Source organism: Phycodurus eques, chromosome 1 (genome assembly GCF_024500275.1).
Source record: "Phycodurus eques isolate BA_2022a chromosome 1, UOR_Pequ_1.1, whole genome shotgun sequence".
Classification (NCBI taxonomy): domain Eukaryota; kingdom Metazoa; phylum Chordata; class Actinopteri; order Syngnathiformes; family Syngnathidae; genus Phycodurus; species Phycodurus eques.
The window spans coordinates 27,210,919-27,230,781 of record NC_084525.1 but is presented as its reverse complement, the minus strand read 5'-3'; the positions used below and the strand labels follow the sequence as shown (position 1 = coordinate 27,230,781).

The window sequence follows — 19,863 nt, the reverse complement described above, 5'->3', positions numbered from 1 at the left end:
GTGTATTAGTGTAAACACTAAATGTCCAGTATATGGCGGTTTGAAAAAGGATTTGTAGTGAGTAGAAGGTTAGATACAAATCCACCCTCTGCACTGAAACATGATTACATTTGTCTGTGTTAAATCCCTGCTGACTTTAAATCACCAAAGAAAGTTCAAGCGTCAGCGTTTCAGGATGTGGGTGCACGGCATCCTTTAAAAACAGGAAGTGCGTGCACCCTTCAGGTGCTACGGCGAACAGGACACAGCCAGAATGTTGGGAAACGTGGGAGGCGCGTGCCTAAAGTCCAAAGGTCCCGCCTGATGCCGAGGTTGCCGCATGCTGCCTTGAAAAATCTGTTAGCATTTTTCTCCTCCCTGATACTCCCTTCTCCGCTCTGTCATTTTGATTTCACATTCCTATATTTATTTGCCATCTGCATGTATGGGCAACCCCCTGCATATGGAACAACCTGCTGTGGGTGCATTGAAAGTACAACTCCAGGAAAGTGCGATTTGCGCAATTAGGATTGTGTCTGAATATTTGGGACTGCTGTGTAACGTGATGGCCTTTGCTTTTGTAGAATTTCAGCCAAATGAAAAAAATAAAAATAAAAAATGAGGCAGTAATTCCTAATTCCTGTTATTTCATGCATTGGGCTGCCAAAGCACACAACCTGTTGGAGGAAGGGGTCCCTCAGGGAGGCTTCACAGTGTTGTGGCCTTTTACTAATTTGGAGCCGTTGTTTGGTTTAAAAAAAAAAGTGCAGCGCCAGTTAGAAGCCGACTACAGCTGACTTACAGGAGAACTGCTTGCCAGCTCTCCCTTTATGAGCGGAGATGCTAATTAGAAGCATGTGTGTGGCTTTTGGTATGGAATTCCTCATTGTTCCGAGGAATGGGAAGGAGCAGAATGGGAGCAGCGTCTTTATATCGTCCCAACGTTGTGTGCAGTGTGTGTGACAACGTCGATAGAGAGCTTCTTTACTGTCCTTTCAAGGTTATGTGTTGCCACAGTGTGATGGCACATAAAGGCATCATTTAACAGCACTTGGTATAAGAACAAGTCAGAGTGTAGTTTTCAGGCTGATGTAATTGTTTCGCTGTTAAAGTAACAGGAACAGTTTTAAGGTTTGATGGCAGCATGAAACTGCCACCTACAGAAAGCATGTTCCCATTCTAGTATCCCGTCGTAGCGTCGGTTGCACTGCAGGTAATCACCGAATAGAAAGTGTCACCGCTCTTGGGGCAAGGTACTTCGTACACAGCCTTGTAGTACTCCACTATTGATTATGATGCCTTTTTTTATGTTACGTTTAAGTGCTTTTCTTTTATATTTTTCTGGTATTCCCCCCACCCAAAACTGACCTTTGTTTAGTTATGATGAACTGGCCACTCTTCCGCACATATTTATTGGCCTGGTGACACTTTTTGACCCCAATTAATAAACATTTATTCACTTTGCTGGCTCCTCAGGGACAGGAAGGAAGTGTACCTGGGTGATGAGAACGCCCTGACTCTGACTTTCAACGCCAGGAATGAGGGCGAGGGGGGCGCATACGAGGCAGAGCTGTATGTGGTGCTGCCACCCGAAGCCGACTACAGCGGCATCGCCCGCAATAACGAGGTGAGCACAGCTGTGATTCTCAATAAAAAGGAAAAGCACTACCAGGAATTTCTGTGCACACGCTCACACCTTTTCCTCCACGTTCTGCCAGCAGAGCTTAACCCAGCTGACCTGCAGCTACGACACCGAGAACCAGACCCGATACCTCAGCTGCGATCTGGGAAACCCCATGAAGTCTGGCACCAGTGTAAGGACGCAAGCTTGTTCTGTAATGATAAAAAGTTTCCTTTTTTGGGGGAAAAGATTGTGTCATCCAGAGGTGAGCTGCACAGGAACAGTCAGCAGGTTTGGCAGATTTCTTTTGTAACCCTTTTTACGACAGTCATACTGGAGCTTTTGTTTGGTTTTGGATTTACTTTCCACGGAAGAAATAATGGAAATAGACTTTGGGTGAAAGGTGGGGTACACTTTGGACTGGTCATCAGCCAATTGCAGAACACATATATATACAAGCATTCATACTCATGTTCACACCTATGGACAATTTAGAGTTTTCACTTAATCCAAATGGATGTTTTTCAAATGTGGGAGAAACCAGAGTGCCCGGCACAAACCTATGCAAACATGTCGGGAAAATGAAAAGTTCACTCAGGGAGGCCGAAGCTAAGGACCTCACAACTGTAAGGAAGATTTGATAATCACTAGTCCACAGTGTTCCATGATCCGAACTTTCACCATCGTAAATTCACCAGTGATGTTGATTCTGAGCTGCTTACGTCTCAAACCTTTGGACCATATTTTCCTTCAAATTTTAGGCCTAATTTTGAGTTATAGAAATGCCTAACAGTTTGACTTCCTTGGGTCCACAAAAAAATGATTCAAGCCCTGGCCAAATTTCAAATTCTAGATTTTTTGTTGATGTTGAATGTTATCTTTTACTTGGAAATGACACAAGACACATGCATCAAGAGACATTTTAAGACATTATTATCATTTTCTCAATATAGGTGTTGAATCTTTGATAATTATGCTATCTATTATTCTAGAGTTAGCCTGGATCCTGTAGCTCAGGGATATGATTAATTTTTTCTTTCCAAAAAACAATGGATACGATTTTTAGGTCATATCTGCAACTCAGTCTTTTGCTTCTCTTGTGTTGATATGCACTCAGCAAATAACAATTCACTGCAACTCAATTTACTGTTTAAGGCTGAGCCCAACAAAGGGTTAATGAACAAGTTACGGTGTTTTGTATCCACAGTCAGATGCTTTATTCTGTTAAGTTGTTGTGAAGTTATTTTTTGGGAGCTGTGGTTTCATGGTGCTGATGATGAATGTTCTCTGCAGCTTTGGGCAGGTCTTCGCTTCACGGTGCCTCGGCTGAAAGACACACACAAAACTGTCCAGTTTGAGCTGCAGATTCGCAGGTATTCCGCCAACAGTTAAAGTCCAAAGTCTGTCCTTCTGGTCCTGACGTCAGTTTACCTCAATCTGTTTCTTGGCGTCTGTAGTAAGAATGAGAACAACTCCCACAGCGAGGTGGTGCCTTACAAGTTGGAGGTGGTTGTCCAGGCTGAAGTCATCCTGCAAGGGTGAGGAGTCCCTGGGCCTCAACAAAGTTTTTGGTGTCTCGCCAAATATGTTCTCACTCCCACCTTCTCTCGCTCTATGTTTCCATGTTTTTTTTTTTTGTTTTTTTTTAAGGGTGTCTCGCCCAGATAAGGTCTTCTTCCCACCGGCCAACTGGAAGGTGACCAAGAACTACGAAGTGGAGCAGGAAGTTGGGCCGGGAGTGGAACACATCTACGAGGTGAGTGCCTCTTCTCCTCCCCCCACCTCCTTGTGACACATCCAAACAAGACTGTGCTCTTTGCGTCATACTTTCCTTTACCTTTAAAGCTTGTCCCGATTATAAGAGCTTAGAGACACAACACTGATTGACTTCTTAAACACCTAACCTATAATTCCATTACAACAAGCTGGACATTTTTTGACTTGAGTTCGTTGTCACATTACTGTGGGGCCAATTATGTATTACTCGTGCACTCACTGTAGTTGTCTCGCCATGCTGCACTATTTGCATATACTGGCCACTCATGCCAGAGTAGCATCTGCTCCATTTGCACACTGATTGAGGAGTATCTGTAACATTTTCACAACCGACATTGTCCCAGATGATCGCACTACTCGTCACTTTAAACCGCATACACTCCTTGAAGTCTCAGCGCCCTTTGCACAATGGTCATTGCACCGGACTATTGCAATATTAGTCGTTCGAACTGCTCTAAGTGCTAGAGGACTCTGCATCTTTTTGCACAATTGTTTTTTGTCAATGTCTTTATGTCCCCAAAGTGTTCTGTAAATTGACTGCCTGTTGTACTAGAGCGGCTCCAACTACCGGAGACAAATTCCTTGTGTGTTTTGGACATACTTGGCAAATAAAGATGATTCTGATTCTGATTCTGATTGCATACAAGTCAGGTTCGCCACAAATCTTTCCCAAAGTTGCAATATATGTACTTTTTGCAAGAATGGTGAAATGCTCGGTGGCTAATGCTAGTTTTGTGAGGAAGATGTATTCGATTTTACAAGGTGTGTCAGAAAAGCTCCAGGATTGGTGTGACAAAAGATATTTTTCAAACTACAACTCCCAGCCCTCTCTGCAACACCTTCATCCTCTGCTCCGCTGACGTCACGGCCATCTTGATGTTGCCCAGGTCTTCAAAACGGATCCACTTGATCTCCCTCTTGAGCGCGAGAAAGAGGGAAAAATCACTCGGCGTAGGGCGCTTGCTCCGGCATGACAATGACTGTTCAGGGCATTGTTATCCTTTCACAACTCTCTCCTCTTCCCATGCACAGCAAACGCCACTGCATCCTGTCTGTATACGTGCTGGTTGAACGTCTGGTTCAAGCTGAAGGGGAAAACTCATAGTTTTGGTGAAAAGTGTCTTTCGTGACACCAATCCTGAAAGTTTTCTGACACACCTTATATAGCTTACAAATTCGTATTGCTAAGTCACAGCTTGACTATATTCAACAAAGGTCTACATCCTTTGAGGAGACAGGTTTAGAAACTATTTGACTGTATCTTGTCTAATTTATTGGTAACAATACGTTCATTATTGTGGTTGTAGTATGCAGTGGTGTACAACTGTAGTGCATCATAATCAGTGCTGCTCCGAATATTTTGGTTACCTCAGTTAGTCACATGAGAAAGTATTAAAAAACAAAATAGCAACAGCTGTCATTATAATGCTCTACAGTTGCACACTACAATCACAACAGTTAACATAGTGCTCATTAAATATGCTTTAACAGCGTCACTGAAAATTTTAAAAATGAACCTGGAGTTTGCTTAATTTTCAGTTGATCCCTGTAAATCCCTATATATTCCCAATTAATTCTCAAGGAATGTTTCCATACATCTGTTTTGTGTAGCGCTTGTCCTCATTAGAGTCATTTGTGAGCTGGACCCCATCCCACCCTGGACTGTATACCAGCCAATTGCAGGCGAACGCCCCCCCCACCCCCATAGAATTTTATAACTGCAGGACAGACACATTTTTTAGCTATTGATTATCTGCTTTGTTTTAAATATGAAATACAGATTTGAAGGTAAGCTAAACAGCGCCTGTGTGACAACCACATTTCAGTGGATGTTGATCTGATTGGCCTGTCCTCCGACAAACAGTTTCGGTCTGCACTTTGTTTGTTATAGAGGGATTTGTGGAATTGATTCAAAAAACAAAAACATCTGGGGTTAGGCTATGATAATGTGCTGTGCAAAAGTCTTACTAGCTTTAGATTTATTGTTTTATCAATGCTATGACGACAGCATATAATTATTGCTCTGTCTTTTGCTGTTCGATTACTACCAGAATTATCCACCACGTCATCATCTAAGCTAGTGGTAGCCTAAGAATTTAAAACAGTCCTGTAGTAGCAACTAAAAGCCTGTTGATCTTGTTGTTGACACTGCATTCGGATGTTGTTTTCCAGCTGGTGAACAATGGACCCAGTCGGATCAGCCACACCCTGCTGGAGCTGCGCTGCCCCCTCTCCGCCCAGGGCCACGCTCTGCTTTACCCCCTGGAGTTCTCCACCGAGGGCCCCGTCAACTGCACCGCCGGCAGCAACATGAACCACCTCCAACTCAGAGTGAGTGCAAACTACACAAATGTACATTTGCTCAGATTCTGACCTCTCAGGGGCTCGTGCAACTTTTGGAGCTCTCCCACTGATTGCCGGCAGAATGTATGATTAACTGTCCACCAGCCCCAGCCCCACCCAGGACGGTCACCCCACCAGCGCCTTGAAGAACCACCTCAGTGGCAGTAAACTCACTCATCTCTGGCAACCGGTGGCGTGCCCCCTCCCTTCTTTAGCATGCTTTGAGGGAGTTGTTTGTGCTTACAGATGTTGGGCAGAGCTCATCTGTGTCCTCTTTTGGGCATGGCAGAGCCGGCTACGCTCCCGTGCAACTGATTAATGGCACGCTGACATCGGGGCCTCAGAACAGGAGACAAGGGTGGCCTCAGCTCACCGTGGCGAATGCGTAATGCTTTTCTCTCCCTTGCAGCTCCAACACACGTCAACGGAAGCGCCTCATCTGGCGCTGAAGGCCCACGAGCACCGTGTGGAACGGCGGGACGTGCACAGGAGCCCGCTCGCACACTTGGCGAACCTGGTAAAATAGCCGTCTTCTCTCTAAATTGCATGCGTGTGATGCGGCGGTCAGAAGCGTTCACATTTATGGGTCAGTCGTACTTAAGGAGACATCATGCATTTTTTTTCATATTTGAAAACCGTTAAGTGTCTGAGTGATGGTTTCATCACAATGCCCCAAGAATTAAGAATTGTAGGCGATTAGGGGATGTCGTCAATCACTACCAGCTTGGGGCCTGTGAAGCCCTTTGAGACTCTTTTGTGATTAAGGGCTCGACCAGTGATTTCCAACCTTTATGGAGCCAAGGCGCATAGTTTACAACTGAAAAATCTCACGGCACACAAACAAACAAAATGTCACAAAAAGTGGATACATTAATTACTGTATGTACTTCCTGCCATCTAATAGAAAAGCATGTATTTGCTCTGTCTGTCACTGTGCCTCCCTGGGATAAATAGATGAATAAAGAGAAATCATTTTTTAAAATGTCTTTAAGTTTTTGAGCGATTAAGTAAACTTTGATCATTTCCCGCGGCACACCTGAAGCGCTCTCACAGCACACTAACACTGGTAGGGAATCACTGGGCTAGATTTGAATAATGTACTTTACACATCCTATTTCTCATCCAAGTTAGTGACCGTGTTCCTGGCTCCATATACTGCTGGGCCAACGGTGTTAAAAGGGAAGCATTGTTGCATTTGTCCTGTTGTCATAACTCATAATAACTGGCTGAATATGGGGCCCCCTTCATATATAGTTCCTGGCGCATACAGGCACCATTGATGGTCCCAGCTGCGTGTCTCCGTGGGTGGAACGCGCCCTCAAGTAAATACATCTTTGTGTGTGTATGTGCGCCCCCGTGCGTGTGTGTGTAGACTGATGTCCTCTACTTTGCTCGTCTGGCATGTACGCACGCAATGTCGCCGTTCAATGTGTCTTTGTTTCGCTAAATAAGAATGTTATTTGGAGAGAGTTTTGAAATGACGTGCCCTCTTTGAGAGTTTCACCCCTGAATTCCAGAAATGGTCAAACAATTAAAGACATTTTTAGTTGACCTGTTTGTATAAAATAAAAGTTGATAGTAGGAAAACAAGGCCAAAATTCCAAATCAATACAATTCTTGCATCTACAGTAGATCCATTTCACCTTCAAACTTCTGCTACCTCAGCAATTTAAATATGTAATCTGAATGTAAATCACTTCCCAGGTGTCTTAATAACATGTCTGTGACATGAAGAATTATATTTACCCTGTGATATATATTTTTTGTCTTGGTTGAATTAACCAGTTTTTAGTGTACATGCAATTTTTCAATCGTCATTCATTTTTCAAAGTATAAAAACAAGTTAAGCCCTAATTCCGCTCCATATACGGCTGGGCCAATGGCGAGCCTGAGCTTTGAAACAATTGGCAGGCAGCCTCTCGCCATCTCGCCGGAAATGAATGGCTAACAGCCGAACGGATGTCGTGTTCCGGCGGGCAGATATTGAATTAAAAGCATTTAGCACAAAACAAAACAAATGCAAATGTCGCTTTGGCGCAGACCTGTGCTCAATTGATTGTTCTAGAATTTTGTTACATTTTCTTTTCACGACAGAGCCTTGAAAAAGGTCATGGACTGATATCATCTTTGACATCCGCAACTGCACCAACTTAGGATCAATGTCAAATTAAGTTGAAAAGGATTCTTGCTTTGACACATGACAACAGTGCCAGAAATTATGTCATACTTTATTTGATATTACTTGTGTAACCTCAGTTTATAATTGAAAATCAATGCGAAATCTTGCTTAGACATCAATGTAGAATTCTAACAAAAAACACGTATGGATGAAGGCATACCAACACAATTTTTGCTTTGTTGCATTCATGAATCAAGGATAGACCAAAGGGGGGCTCACATTCATTCGCCAACTGCGTCATCATCCGCTGTTCCTTTGAATATCATGAACAACCTTAATGTTCCCGACCTTCACATCCTGACCACAGAAGCCCACGAGTGAGGACGTGTCGGACTTGGCACCGGGCAACTCTCATGCCCCTCCCACAGATCTCTTTTTTTGGGGCTTTCTTGCCATGGGCACCGAGGAAGCCTGTCTGTTTGATTGGCCTTAATAAGTCTGTCTCACTTTGGGTCTCCTCCTGCTGTGTTTACCTTTGTCGGCTTCCTATGTGAACCAAAGAGCTCCCGCAGGATACCCGCCGAAGCCTCGCCGTCTGGGGGTGGTCTGCCTCCATTGATGTTGGGCACACTAAGCCGCTTTGTGGGAGTGCCGTTAGACAATCGTGACGAACAATAGACTGGTTTCAGCAGTTAGACAGTAATATGCAGTTTCTTTCTTTTCTTTTTTTGTTCTAATCAGATCCTTCCAATCTAATTTGAAGCAGGTGTGGACAAGGGTTCTTAACATGAGACTCTATTGTATTTATTTGACCTGCAGCATTAATGTGGCTCCCATTTGTTTTACTTGTGTGATTTATTTTTGACTTTGACTACTTTCCCCTTTGTGTGTCCTTCACCTGTCAACTACGACTGGCGGACAGAACGATTTTGTAGGTGGCCTTGAATTTACAGTGCAACATCTTTGGTCGAGCAAAATTAATTCCAGGATGCTAGTTGACAGCTGATTGATGTGATGATTTTCCCTTAGGAAATAATGGATATAGAAATCTGTTCCAGGCTAAAAGGTTTGCCATTGTTGAACCTTTATTAACTATGTCGTACATGCAATGTTTTCGTATGTAAATCATATTTTTCGATGGCAAACAAGTGTAAAACAAGTTTCAAGTTATGCATAGTTAAATGGTGATACTTAAAAACATTAAAACTTGGTCTTAAACTTTAATGACAAAGGTGGTGATCAGTCACAGCTCACACGTCACAGTTTTAAAACATTTAACTGCCACAAAACTGTAAACAGATGTCTGCTGACTTCACCTGTGTATTTTTCTTTTTCTCTTCTTTTAACACCCCTTGTTGAGGTTCTCCCTGACTTTAGATGCACAGTTTTCCAGAACGTCAAATTGTGCAAAATCAGGACAATACCGGGGCATTTGACTTTAGAAATTCTACAACTGGCGAGACATGCATATTATAGTGTATTAATTCTTGCAGGTCTGTGTAAATGCTGCCGTCGTTATGTAAAGCTTTTCAAAAATTCAAATTTGAAGTCTAATGAAACGCTTGTAATCATCATGCGTCTCCTGTATTTTGTGTAGTCTTGTTCCAATGTGGACTGCTGGGCCCTGCAGTGCCAAGTGGGTCTCCTGGAGAAGGGGACCACAGCCATCCTCAAAGTGCGCTCCCGTGTCTGGGCGGAGACCTTCATGGAGGTTGGTGAAGCTTTTTTCTTATCTCACAGATGAATCCTCCTGCAGCAAATTGAATTCAGTTATTCATTCAAAGCATTCTCAAAGAAATGAGATCTTGACAAGGTTCAGTATTAGTTCTGGATCAGTTTTTCGAAGCAGAACAAAACTAACACAGGAGATCAGCTGTGGGCTGACAATTTTGGTTTGCAGTTTTCAGTGTTGGGGAGTAACTTATTGTATGGAACGAAATAATAGTTAATTTCATTCCAAAATCTATGTAATTGTAATCCTTGACATTAAAATGTGAGAAAAAAAAGAGAAAATATGTAATTAAATGACAGCCGCTGCTAGAAATTTTGTTGATTGCAATTTTAGTTGCATTTGGAAAATAGCCACAAAAGCTTGCACTTCCTCCTTCTAAAGGCAACGCTTGTGATTGGCTCTCTCAGGTCATGTGCAATCGACTGTAGTCCCAAACATGACACATATTTCCAAATATGACCTCGAAGCACCACCTCGTGGTGCAATCTATTAGTTTGTCTCAGATTTTTTAAAGGTTAGCCTCATAGTTACACCTTAAACACATAAATTTGGACTTTCTCACATGAAGCGATATTGTCTAAATTGTTCATATTTTTTATTACGTCAACATGGTATCTAGTTTTCCACATCCATTTTCTGCTTTATCCGCACTAGGGTCACGGGCGTGCTGGAGCCTATCCCAGCTATCTTCGGGCGAGCGGCGTGGTACACCCTGAACTGGTCGCCAGCCAATCGCAGGGCACATAGAAAAAAAACAACCATTCGCACTCACATTCACACTTGCGGGCAATTTAGAGTTGTTAATTAACCTACCATGCATGTTTTTGGGATGTGGGAGGATACCGGAGTGCCCGGAGAAAACCCATGCAGGTACGGGAAGAACATGCAAACTCCACACAGTCGAGGCGTGTATATATATATATATATATATATATATATATATATATATATATATATATATATATATATGTCAAGCAACAAATACGTTTTTATGTATTTCTATTTCATCACATTTTGTTATCAGTTATTTGTATAAAGAACAAATATTGCATGTGGTTAATTCCAAAATAATTATCTATGGTTTGAAGCCACTTTTTTTAGAGGAAACATCCAAAGGTCCTGCTGATGCATTCATTCATAAATGTATTCAGATTTAATTAGCTATATTAATTTGTAGTAGTAGTGCAACTACAATTACTTTCTCATTTTCATCAGGGTAACTTGTAATTGTAACCAATGGCATTTCCAAAGTAATCTTCCCAACACTGTGTAGCACATAGTTCTGTTTTCTTCAGAAACTTTTCTTTTCTTGCATTTATTGAATATAGCTCAATAAATCTTGGCACCACTTTTCAACCAGTCAGGTCTAAGCGGGGCAGTCACTGACATATTTTTAGGATTACCTACAATCCACACAACTGAAATGCTCTTATACACACTACTGTATTTTACTTTTTTTTTTTTTTTTTCCCCCCCCCGCACACGTGTAACTGAAATGCTTTCACACACACACACACACCACTGAAATTCTCACACGCAATACTGATTGTTTTTCCCAGTACTCCCACACGCCACCATTTTTTTTTTTTTTTTTTTTTGCACTCCTGTGTCTGAAAGTCTTACACACAACTGAAATGTTTTTGCTCACACATAACTGAAACGCTTTCACACATTACTGAAGTGCTCCTGCACACACACTGCTGAAATGCATTTCAAAGTGTGTGTGTGAGAATGTTTCATTAGTGTGTATGGGAGCATTTTTAGTAGTGTGTGTGTGTGTGTGTGTGTGTGTGTGTGTGTGTGAGAAAGAGGTCATACTGAATTATGTCCCTGACGGCCCCTCATACATGTCTGACCCACAACAATGTTTTTCATTGAACACTCAAACATGATCCATCATGTGATTGGGCAAAGGGAGTCGGGGGGTTTACCTTGTCTCTGTCGCCACCTAGCGGGAGACAGCTACATTACATGTATATGACGTTTCCCCTTCAGCGAGCGTATAAGCAATATGTGCTGGAGTGCCTGGCCAAATACAGTGTGAAGACCATGCCCTACGCCATCCTGCCCAAACACGCTCCCAGTGGACACAAAAAGGTATTTAGCATGTTTATTTACCAGTGTAAGTCCACTAGCCTATTCATGACAATATCGCAATCAAATACTATAGACACGGTATATATATTTAAAAACAATAATAAATCACAACTAAAATACTGTTTTAGCCTGTTAACAGAAGCAGCGGCACAGATCAACAGAAATGCTTTGATTCTTTTTTTCCTGGTCATGTCTAATGGAATTTGTTAATATTGATATCATGAAGTACACAAAAGCTTGGAAAGGTAAACCTAAAAAGTCATCCCTTCCGTGGTTCAACAATGATGTGTGGGATTTGATGAAAAAAAAAACCTTTTATTTGATTTGATTCATAAGAAAAAAATCTTTATTCTAAAAACAATTATACTGACTGCCTTCTTTACACTGCTGTTAGAAATCAAGTGATATGTGAAATGCGAAAAGCCAAAACCATTTATTTCATAAAGATGATAGAAGATGCAAATGGTAATAGCTCGAAATTGTGGAAATGTATAAACAACTTAACTAATTCTAGTAAGAAAAAGCATCAAACGATTAAATGCATCAAAATAAATGGACATCAAACTTGCGATAACCAATCAATTGCAAATAGATTTAATCATTTCTTTATTGAGTCAGTACATGAACTAGCAAATAAGTTCACAGGAAACCATTTTTCTCGTGATGCTGACTGCCACGATCAAACTGATTTGTTCGTAATTAAGGAGGCCTCTCCAGACTAAGTGAAAAGAGTCATTGCAAACGTAAACAGCTCAATGTGAAAGGATGTCCATAACCTTTATGTCGTAACATAAAAAAACAAACCAAAACACCAGAACTATCTAGTAGAACCAATAACACATCTGATTAACCTTTCAATTCAATGAAAAGAATTCCCACAAATCTGGAAAATAGCGCGAGTCACACTCGTATACAAATCTGGGGATAGGAACACCAATAAAAGCACCACTGGACAAAGGGTATATAGTCAGTGCTGTGTTCCGAGACTTAAAAAAAAAAGCATTTGATACAGTTGCCCACTGTATTTTAATTGAGAAAATGCAGAATTTTAAAATGTCATCTGCAGCTCTGTTGCGGTTCAAATCATACCTGGAAGGAAGACAACAGTGTGTGAAGGTAAATGTTCAGTCCAACCTGTGTCCTAATGACCTGGGAGTGGCACAGGGATCACTGCAAAGTCATTAAAAAACATGAACTTCTTTCCTTTGAAAACTGTTTTCAAAAATTTGAGTATAGTGAAACTTGTTTTTACATGTCTGAATAATTCTGTACCAGCATTAGCGCTCATCAACAGATGTCAAAATTCTGACAGACCAGCCACTCGATGCTCTGTCAGGGGGGATTGTATCCTCCCAATGCTTGAGACCTCGTTTGGACAGTCTCGTGTGTCCTTTATAGGAGTCAGTCTCTGGAATTTACTTACCAGTGAGTTGAGGCAGAAGAGCGATCCTAAATTTTTTGTCAGGCACCTAAAAAAAAATGGCTTCAATCTGGGCAGAGCTGCTCACATGAACATTTAGATGTTTAACATTGAAATTACGTGCTGTGACTGATTTTAAATACAGACCAAGTTGACTATACCAATACGACTTGTCTGCATGTATAATCCTGTGTTTTATCTACTTTGTATTATATGTTTTTTTTGTTTTGTTTTTTAAAAGTCTCCGGCGGACAAGTGTTGAAATTTAGCACTAGTGGTAAAAAACTTAAAGCAGTGCATCTGGTTTGTCCAATGTTCTTGTGATGTCCATATGAAATAAACGAAACGAACAAACGGTTTCCTCTGCAACTTGGCTTTTGACCGCACAGCTGAGAATGGACAAGGAGAGTCGACTGGAACAGAAACAAACGCGGACTCAAGAAATGACTTAAAATTGCCACTATTTTTTGTTTATTCGTATTCTACGGGCTCTAAAGAAAGTAAAATAATTAAAGGGGGTCCTCTGATTGCAACAGAGTTCCCTTCCTACAACGGTGCCATAACCTTAATTTGGACGCAAATCGGAGCACGCCAAAGTTTACCACTAAACATATGCATACGCAGTAGTAACGTCATAAAAACAATCCAATTAAAATAAAACAATCAAATAAAAAACAGTAAGTGCGGCATTAAGTGAGCATGCCTTCTTGTGCCGCGAGATGACGTAATCTTACACTCCCGTGGAAACACGTTCATTGTGCGCCGTTCGGACCCTCGAAATGTGTTGGGAACCTTTTGTTGGACCTTAAGTCAACAACAACCAATCTACCACAACTCTATGATTGTAGTTCGATATCAACTCAAGAATGCAACTTTCTTAGATGTCGCCGAGATCAGTTCTTGTTCAGCCTCGGTACATTTGGATGATTCCCAGTGAATAACTACACTAAGGGTACTCATGTGGTCTCCAGGTGGTGACCCCAGTGGTGTGGAACAAGCCCGACATTGAAAACTCTGTCCCGCTATGGATCATCATCTTGGCTATTCTGGCTGGTTTGCTGCTTCTGGCCTTGCTCATCTTCGTCCTTTACAAGGTCAGTGATCCTGTCGAGTACGAAAAAGTCTCAAAGAGTTTATTCAAGCTCTGTCATGACTGAGCTGTTGCGCCATGTTGTTCTGCAGTTCGGCTTCTTCAAGAGATCCCTCCCATACGGCACTGCCATGGAGAAAGCCCAACTCAAACCACAGGCTGCCTCGGAGGCCTGAGCGGCCCACGCGAGAGCACCCGCTAGCAGAACCACAGAATCAGGCCACATGATTGCAAAGGAGACACACGACGGAGGACTGCCAAGCAGCAAAAGAAGCGAGACCACTGGAACTACTAGACTGGGCAGAAGAAATTTCCTAATGTACTCCCAACCAAATGAATGTTTTTTTTTTTATTTATGTTTGCAGGCAGGTTGGTTAGCAAAATAGATCCTTAAGATCACTCCTTACGTAGTTTATGGGGCTGACCTGTCCAGGATGCTCCCAGGATTGTCCCCAAATGCATGCTGGGAAAAGTCTCCAGCATCCAGAACAGGTTAAGCGGGTATAGACAACCGCCAGGATGGACGCGTCGAGTCGGTCCATGGCGATGATCTCTCTGCCTCAGGTCGGAGGACGGTGCTGCGTTGAGTTGTTTTTGCACTCAAAGAAAATCTACTGATTCACTTCCATTGATGCCAAAGACTGGCTTGCGCTCCTTGCAAGTTCTCAAGTTGCCTGCTACTGATTGATTTGCTTGTTCACCAGAACCTCCGAATAGCTCGAGATGGGACTGGAACTGGACGACCTTGAAGCCTTGCTTTAAAAGTTCCACCAGAGAACATTTTTGTACTCTGAAAAGTCATGATGCCTCGAACCAAAGCCTTAAACCTGACAATCAGCAGTGTTGTAGCTTAGACAGAGGGCTCGCTGTTAAGCGAGTGTGAAGGAGCCGCTTTTCAGCCTGGTGTTACTGTGACATACTTTATTTATGACCCTTTTGACTAAGAGAGAAAACAAATCATCCCACTACCAAAAGACTGCAGGACTGAACTTGATCAAGACAAGTGTTGAGATTTTTTGTTCTATTTTAATTTTGTTCTTGGACTTTTACATGCAAATACTATCTGACCTTTGGGTGTGCTAGCGGATATGCATTTGTGTGAATGGTATATTTATGAATGTTAGTTTTATTGTATGAATTCCTCCACCGTTCCTACCAGTAAATCCTTGTTAGCCCCCCCCCCCCCCCCCCCCCCGTCTAGGCACCTGGAGAGTGTTGACATCAGCTTTCCACCCTGACGGCAAACCTGTCGCCACCATCCAGATTTGATTATCACAGTTGTTAGCCATGTGCGGACACAATCACAATCACAATCACAATCACAATCACAATCCACGCCTATTTGTTTTCGTATCGGTTTATTGGAGAATGGCGATACTATCGATTGGTATTGGCCCTAATTCCTAACAATTTCACATTGCATTATTGTAAGTGCGCATCAACTATAGTGATCGTCATGGTTAGTAAAGTTATTGATGCAATACGCTGCAATACTGTCAATGTCATTGTGGATCAAGTATCGCAATACTGTTGTCATCGTGGTGAAAGTATTGGGATACTATTTGGTATCATGATATTACTGTCATTTTGTACAGAATTGTGCAACTGCTGTCATTAATGTAGAAGTATCGTGATACTATTGTCACGGAGGTAAAAATATCCCAATACTATCATCATTGATATAATATCGCTATCGAGGTAAAAGGTATCCTGATACTATTGCCATTACGGTCCAAATGTCGTCATATCATATACTGATAATATTGTGATTACGATAACCTTTATTAGTTCCACAATCGGGACATTTCCAACATTTCAGCAGCAAATGTGGACACCAGAAATAACAAATGAGGGTCTAAGTATTATCATATCTCCAGAGATGAAGTGGTATCGTGACACTGTCAAAATGTTCCATGTATCATTATGTCATCATCAATGCGGAATTATATTGACACTATTGTCATTGATGTAGAAATATCACAATACCATCGTCATTTATACCATATTGCCATCAATGTACAGGTATCGTGATACTATTGTCATTAATGATCCAAATGTCATATTATTATCAGAGTCTACGTCTAGTGATACTTTCATCATTGATGTAGAAATATTGAGATACTGGCATTAGTGATATGGCGGGATCATCATCCTATTGTCATAATGGTCCGTTCATTATATTGTGGGCACTGTAGCGGTATTGTGACACTATCATTATCGATAGTAGCAGTATCAAGACAGTCACTGATGGAAGCAGTATAATGATGCTATTATTATTGATAGACAAGTATTGCAAATATTTTCATTGATCTCAATTGTGATACTGTGATTAGATGGCGACCAGTCCAGCGTCTCGCCCAATGTCAGCTGGGATAGGCTCCAACACGCCCGCCGCCCTAGTGGATAAGGATAAGCGGTACGGAAAATGGATGGATGGCTAGATTGTGATACTATTGCCATTATCGTCCAAGTATCAGCATACCAGCATACTGTAGTGGTCACGTGATTGTATTGTCATGAAATCCTCGAACTAGAGCAATACTTGAGTCATTGATGTAGAAATATAGCGATAATATCGCCGCTGGTGGAAAGGTATCACAATATTATTGTCATTGATGTGAAAGTATTGCTATACTGTTGACATCATCCAAGTATCATTATATCGTCAGCGGTGTAGAGGTATCGCAATACCATTGTTAGAGAAGATTGTCATTGATGTAGTGGTATCCTGATACAATTATTACTGACGCAGAAGTATTGCGATACTGTTCTACTATTGTCATTATGATTCAAATGTCACACCATGTGGTTGTCGATTTAGCGGTATCGCAATACTACTGTCATCGATGTAGAAGTATTGTGATACAATTGTCATTATGGTCAAATTATCATCAGAGGCGGCCAACCAGGCACTGGGAGCTAAATGTTTAGATGTGCAATATTTATATTCACTCTTGTTTTTTTGTTCCCCCCCAGGTCATTGTTTTAATGAGTTCTAATTGTGACAAGCCAGAGCTTTGTTGTGTGATCTAAAAGTAAGTGTTGTTTGCGATAAGCACATATTTCATTGTTCGGGTTGGTCTTTGCCGATTTAATGCTTTTAATGGATTAGTCACCACTTTGTTGCACAGATGCAGAACAAAAACCTCAGAGAGCTGACATGATGGAATAAATAATGCGCTGTATGGTTGCATCTGTTTGCCTCATTAAACAAGCCCCCCCCCCCCCCCCAACCCAACACACACACGTATATTGATTTAATGTATGTCAATTGGTCTACAAAACTTTTTCTAATGTCAAGCCATTATTTATAAGGACCTCGATAGTCCCCTGTGGTTACATCATGTGAAGGCACTGCCCCTCTCACCCCCTATGATTATTATTATGTTTTTAATTTTTGGCATGTTCCAACCTTGTTTTTGTCTCTTCCAAAAAGACGATGTACATATTTGTGACTAGGAGAGTATTTCTGAATCCAATTGGTAACTTGTGAGTTTTTTCACCCCATATTGGGGATTTTATTTTTGCTGAAGGGGCTTGGGGGCATCTTTGAAGGTCAATTTGTTCCTGCTATGATTTAAAATTTTTACATTTCTACCTTGTATGATTTGTATTTCAAATAAACTATTTCCCTTTTTAACAATTCTCCCTGTGGTTTCATTGATTACACATTGCTGGGAAAATAATTTATTAAAAACAAATGTATGAAATAATATGCATATACAGTGCACGTACTAATTTATAAACATTGGTGCATAAGCAACTGACCGACTAAAAGGCTGAATGTGTTCCTTCTGCATTTTATGAAATTGTGTGACTGCAGTGTACATGAAGCTATAAAGACTAAAGAACACAAACATGCAATAGTGTGTTGGAAGGCCCCGTCTGTTTGATTGTAGTTCAGCATTTAGTAGTCTTCTCTTCCTTGAATCAGTCTCCATGACAACCAGCCCACCAGTTCACCAGTTTTTGCGTAGTAATGGGTGCTAGCATTCTATTATCCTCGATATCTGTGTTAGCTTGCGCTGGCTGTCGATCACATTCAGGTTCTGAATGTAGTGTCGGATGTTGCTGGGACTCCGCAGAGGGAGGGCGTGGTCTGAGTCTGTAAAGATGGACAACGATGAAACGAGAACATCTTTGTCAGTCAACTATTGGATTGTTCTTACTAGTTTATAAATCTAATAAAAACTCTGAGCTTGGACGAAGCCCCCCCCCCCTTACAATTCTTACAATTTACACTCATCCATCTGTCTAGGACAGTGAGTCACAGTGTAGAAAGTGAGCGACTTGAACGTGGGCTCCCTCTAGTGGTATGTGAAAGAATCACGGCCTAAGTACAGTTCAGTTGTATTTAAAGTGCCTGTAAAATGATTTTTACACACCGCAGAGAAGAGTGTTTTTAAAAAGCCTACCAAATGTGAACGAATAAAAAAAAAAAAAAAATCAGGTATGGAAAATAAGGCTCTAAAACTGTGTAAAATAAGGCCCGCCTGGAGCTGCAGGACTGTGTAGGCGTGTCCGCTGAAATTGCTGGAGATGAGCCCTTCACCTTTTAATCAAATACATTCACTCGGACGCTATGTCCTCAAGTGTCTGTTGTCAGCTGTTGTGCCTGGCTGAATAACGTGTAACATTCTCGTGTCTCCGTTATGTGAGGACTGGGGAGGGAACACCACAACACTGAGCGAGGCACTAACATATTTGACGCTCGCCGCAGTCAAGCAAGGTCCTTAGCTCGTTAACTTGCTAGCTCGCACGCTAGCGAATTTAATAAACAGTTAACTTTCCTTTAAGTGTCTCTGTTGTGCGGATCTACGTGCAGCGAAAGGAGCAAAGCTGTGGCATAAAAAAGTGGTTAATACAGTACTTCTCAATTGTTAAAACACAAAACCCTCGTCTGAACCAAATCCTCCGTGCCCTGAACCCACTTATTGAATTGGTCACTCTTTTAGTACAACCTGAAGCACTTTTCACCTAGTTTTTACACAACTTGTGAACATATTTTCACCCACATTTTGCACTCTGATGCACGTGTTGCATAATGATAAGCAGATAAGCCCCCCCCCCCCCCCCCCCCCCCAAAAAAAACCCTCAATTAAAGCACAGGTGTCTCAACACAGCAACTCAAAATTTATCACACTTGTGGCTAATGATGTGAACAAACCAATGTAAGCCAGGTTTGTGAGCACTGGTTGTTGACGTTTCACTATGGATAGAGATAATCAGAGAGGGCGGCATGGTGATGACTGGTTAGGGCGTCTGCCTCACAGTTCTGAGGACAGGGGTTCAATCCACGGCCCCACATCCCAAAAACATGCATGCTAGGTTAATTGAAGACTCTACATTGTCCGTAGTTGTGAATGGTTGTTTGTTTATATGTGCCCTGCGATTGGCTGGCAACCAGTTCAGGGTGTACCTCGCCTCCTGCCCGATGATTGCTGGGATAGGCTCCAGCACGCCCGCAACCCTTGTGAGGATAAGCGGCTCAGATAATGGATGGATGGATGGATAATCAGAAAGACAATGGCAGAGTAAGAAGTGGTTCAGGAGGAAGACAAGAGAGAGGAGGTGTAAGAGAAAGAACAATTACATACTGTATTACAGATTAAATACGGGCAATCTTTCCAGACCATGTGCTTTTCCACGGTTTGACAATTGAGGGAAGCGGGAATGCTGCGAGTGC

The 19,863-nt window shown here is 41.8% G+C and overlaps 2 protein-coding genes across 5 annotated transcripts in view; one reads left to right on the top strand and one right to left on the bottom strand.

The window, feature by feature from the left end:
* The window catches only part of itga5 (integrin, alpha 5 (fibronectin receptor, alpha polypeptide)), a 58,874-nt gene extending 41,052 nt beyond the window's left edge, over positions 1 to 17,822 (top strand). Inside the window, exons 20-30 of the mRNA XM_061685477.1 lie at positions 1,456 to 1,606; positions 1,701 to 1,793; positions 2,894 to 2,973; positions 3,058 to 3,138; positions 3,251 to 3,356; positions 5,549 to 5,707; positions 6,129 to 6,236; positions 9,436 to 9,549; positions 11,566 to 11,667; positions 14,059 to 14,181; positions 14,270 to 17,822. Of these exons, the coding sequence (XP_061541461.1) occupies positions 1,456 to 1,606; positions 1,701 to 1,793; positions 2,894 to 2,973; positions 3,058 to 3,138; positions 3,251 to 3,356; positions 5,549 to 5,707; positions 6,129 to 6,236; positions 9,436 to 9,549; positions 11,566 to 11,667; positions 14,059 to 14,181; positions 14,270 to 14,353 (1,201 nt within the window). The 3' untranslated portion in view covers positions 14,354 to 17,822. The remainder of the gene's footprint in view (positions 1 to 1,455; positions 1,607 to 1,700; positions 1,794 to 2,893; positions 2,974 to 3,057; positions 3,139 to 3,250; positions 3,357 to 5,548; positions 5,708 to 6,128; positions 6,237 to 9,435; positions 9,550 to 11,565; positions 11,668 to 14,058; positions 14,182 to 14,269) is intronic.
* A 14-nt stretch (positions 17,823 to 17,836) lies between these two features.
* rapgef3 (Rap guanine nucleotide exchange factor (GEF) 3) overlaps positions 17,837 to 19,863 on the bottom strand; it is a 45,594-nt gene continuing 43,567 nt past the window's right edge. For all 4 annotated transcript variants that reach the window (XM_061685496.1, XM_061685507.1, XM_061685490.1 and 1 more), the window contains one exon: positions 17,837 to 18,282. In XM_061685496.1, the coding sequence (XP_061541480.1) occupies positions 18,164 to 18,282 (119 nt within the window). In that variant the 3' untranslated portion in view covers positions 17,837 to 18,163. The remainder of the gene's footprint in view (positions 18,283 to 19,863) is intronic.